The following is a 2500-nucleotide window of genomic DNA, read 5'->3' on the forward strand; positions in this document are numbered from 1 at the left end:
TGATGGATATGTGGGGTATTACCCACTGACAAATTAATTAGAAATTGAAGGAACTACATCGAAGTACAAATACGCAGTGGAGTTAAGAGCAAAATCAGACTGCTTGGCTTGGCAAAGGCATGCTCTCTACTGAGTGCCCCTCTAGTTATTACTGAAAATATTCTTTCTTTGGTAGGACTGTCATGACTGTATGATTATGTAATTTCCTTTCAACTTGTTAGCGGTGTGTCATGTAATATAGTCAATTTCTTTATCGAGTAAAAGCTGACAAGCTTACATATAATACTTTTATTTAATTCTGTAATTCTTCTACAGTATTTGTTTGTCAATCGTTTACAAGTTACTTCACTGGACAATGAGACACTCCGTAGCTTCAAAAGTCTTGTGTGTTTGTGTAAAAATAATGAAAAGTTTACGATATTGACTTAGTCCAAAATTTGGTGGGAAGATGCCCCCCAAAAATTTTAAAACTTGTGTTCGTTTAACATTTGAAATGGTAAAACTATCTTTTACAGTTCTCCCGTAAGTGCTGGTTGGTGTTGGTGTCCTCTCTGTTGGTGGGATGCATTTTGAAGTCCGTGTTCCACAACGTGTTGCTGCAGATCATCGAGGCTCGTCTATCAATTATGGGTGCTGAGGAATTATATGCCAATATTAAAAGGTAATGACTAGTCTGTATGTGTGTGTTAAATAACTATACAGTATTAAGTACTTATACACTCTTGATTCAAAGGCTCTCTGGTCTCACATTGAAGAGCAAGGTCTATAGAATTCCAGAGACCTTGTTGAAGGGAGTAAGTATGCCTCTCATCTGTCTCTTTATATTTTACTGTACTTGTGCATTTGCATGTATAAAACTAGCCTGGTCCACCTTGTCACAAAAAAGAAATAGTATATTGTTAAAGGCTTCTGGATAATCTCGGTAACCACTGAACTAGATAAAACTAGCCTCGGTGTACTAACCGAAGATGTGAGAGTCCTAATTCATTTGATCCTATTGACGCGAATATGTTGTGCGCACCCCATGAGATCTGATACCGAAAGAAGTGACTCATACATTGCATGAATAGGACCATTATACCAAGTCCAATTGCTAAAGCATAGTCTCCCTCGCAGGCAAGGACAAAATTTATCAGGAACCGCTGGCCGAGCTGCAGAGCAGAGCATAGAACAGAGGGCCGCAGATTATGCAGAAGAAAACGTTAGGCACATCAATTCAGAAGGTGCGTTCGCCCTCAGTAGGATATATAATTTTTACTCACAAGTACCTCTAAGAAAATCTTTAGAAACTTCTAGTATTTTGTAGTTTATTTGTTTATTTCTTTGCTTCTTTTCCTCACTGGGCTATTTTCCCTTTTGGAGCCCTTGGGCTTAGAGTATCCTGCTTTTCCAACTAGGGTTGTAACCTAGCTAATAATAATAATGATAATAATAATGATAATAATAATAATAATAATATGCTAATGAACTCATCTCCCATTCATAATATTTGTAAGAAAATTAACTTCAGTACTGCAGTTTTTTCATTCATATATGCATTTGTAGAAGAACTAAATGGACACCATTACCGTGTCTTTTATATCTATACACTGATGTTTCACCTCTTTAATCGAACAGCTGACATGACTTGGTGGCAGAAGGAACTGTGCCCTCTCCTCTCCTTTCCAAAAGATTCGGTCCAGCCGACTTCCAAACTGAAGCCGGGAGGAAACTATATTTTCATGACGGAGACTATGTGCAAGACTAAAATCCCCCCTCGCCAAGTAAGTAGGAGTTGACTGTATATATATATATATATATATATATATATATATATATATATATATATATATATATATATATATATTTATTTATATTTCCTGTTACGCTGAGCGGCATTGTCAGACTTAAGACTACTCGGCCTCACGCATCCCTTGGGTAGGCTGCGAGAGGGAGTATTCATACCCGAGTGAGAGGGGTTACCCCGAAAAGTACTCTCGGAAACCTCAATATCCCACAAATTGCCGAACCATCGGGTTGCTGTTACACTGTTTAAAAAATACCGCAATTTTAATCGGAAATTCTCCGTGAAAATATACTGTTCTCAGCTGTATTTTCAGAAATACAGGCGACCGTTATTTTTACCTTACTTCGTTATGATCGTAAAATCACTCTTCAACGTCAGTATATCCGTTTTTAAAACGGTAAATACCTGGCAACATTTATTCCAGGATTTTTACTGTTTACTCGGCAAATTTTTAACAGTGAAGCTTAAAACGTGTCTATGGAACTATATGAATGACTTGTGTATTAGGCATAATATACATAATGAAAAGCACGGTTGTATTTTTTGCATACAAAACTGCATGATGATACAACATTGATACAGTACTTTACATACAGCCATTGTATTGTGAATGTTATATTCTTTTAATACAAAACTGCATGATGATCCAATATTGATACAGTAGGCTACTTTACATGCAGCCATTGTATTCTGAATGTTATATTTTTTGCATAC

The 2500-nt window shown here is 36.6% G+C and overlaps 1 protein-coding gene across 7 annotated transcripts in view; it reads left to right on the plus strand.

Annotated features, from left to right (window-relative positions):
* Nucleotides 1-2500, plus strand: part of LOC137642495 (lactosylceramide 4-alpha-galactosyltransferase-like) — a 127975-nt gene that overhangs the window by 101886 nt on the left and 23589 nt on the right. For 6 of the 7 annotated variants that reach the window (XM_068375098.1, XM_068375094.1, XM_068375093.1 and 3 more), the window contains exons 2-4: nucleotides 516-661; nucleotides 1117-1223; nucleotides 1618-1763. In XM_068375098.1, the coding sequence (XP_068231199.1) occupies nucleotides 627-661; nucleotides 1117-1223; nucleotides 1618-1763 (288 nt within the window). In that variant the 5' untranslated portion in view covers nucleotides 516-626. The remainder of the gene's footprint in view (nucleotides 1-515; nucleotides 662-1116; nucleotides 1224-1617; nucleotides 1764-2500) is intronic. The other variant, XM_068375100.1, reaches the window with a different exon arrangement.

This window comes from Palaemon carinicauda, chromosome 6 (assembly GCF_036898095.1).
Source record: "Palaemon carinicauda isolate YSFRI2023 chromosome 6, ASM3689809v2, whole genome shotgun sequence".
Lineage (NCBI taxonomy): Eukaryota > Metazoa > Arthropoda > Malacostraca > Decapoda > Palaemonidae > Palaemon > Palaemon carinicauda.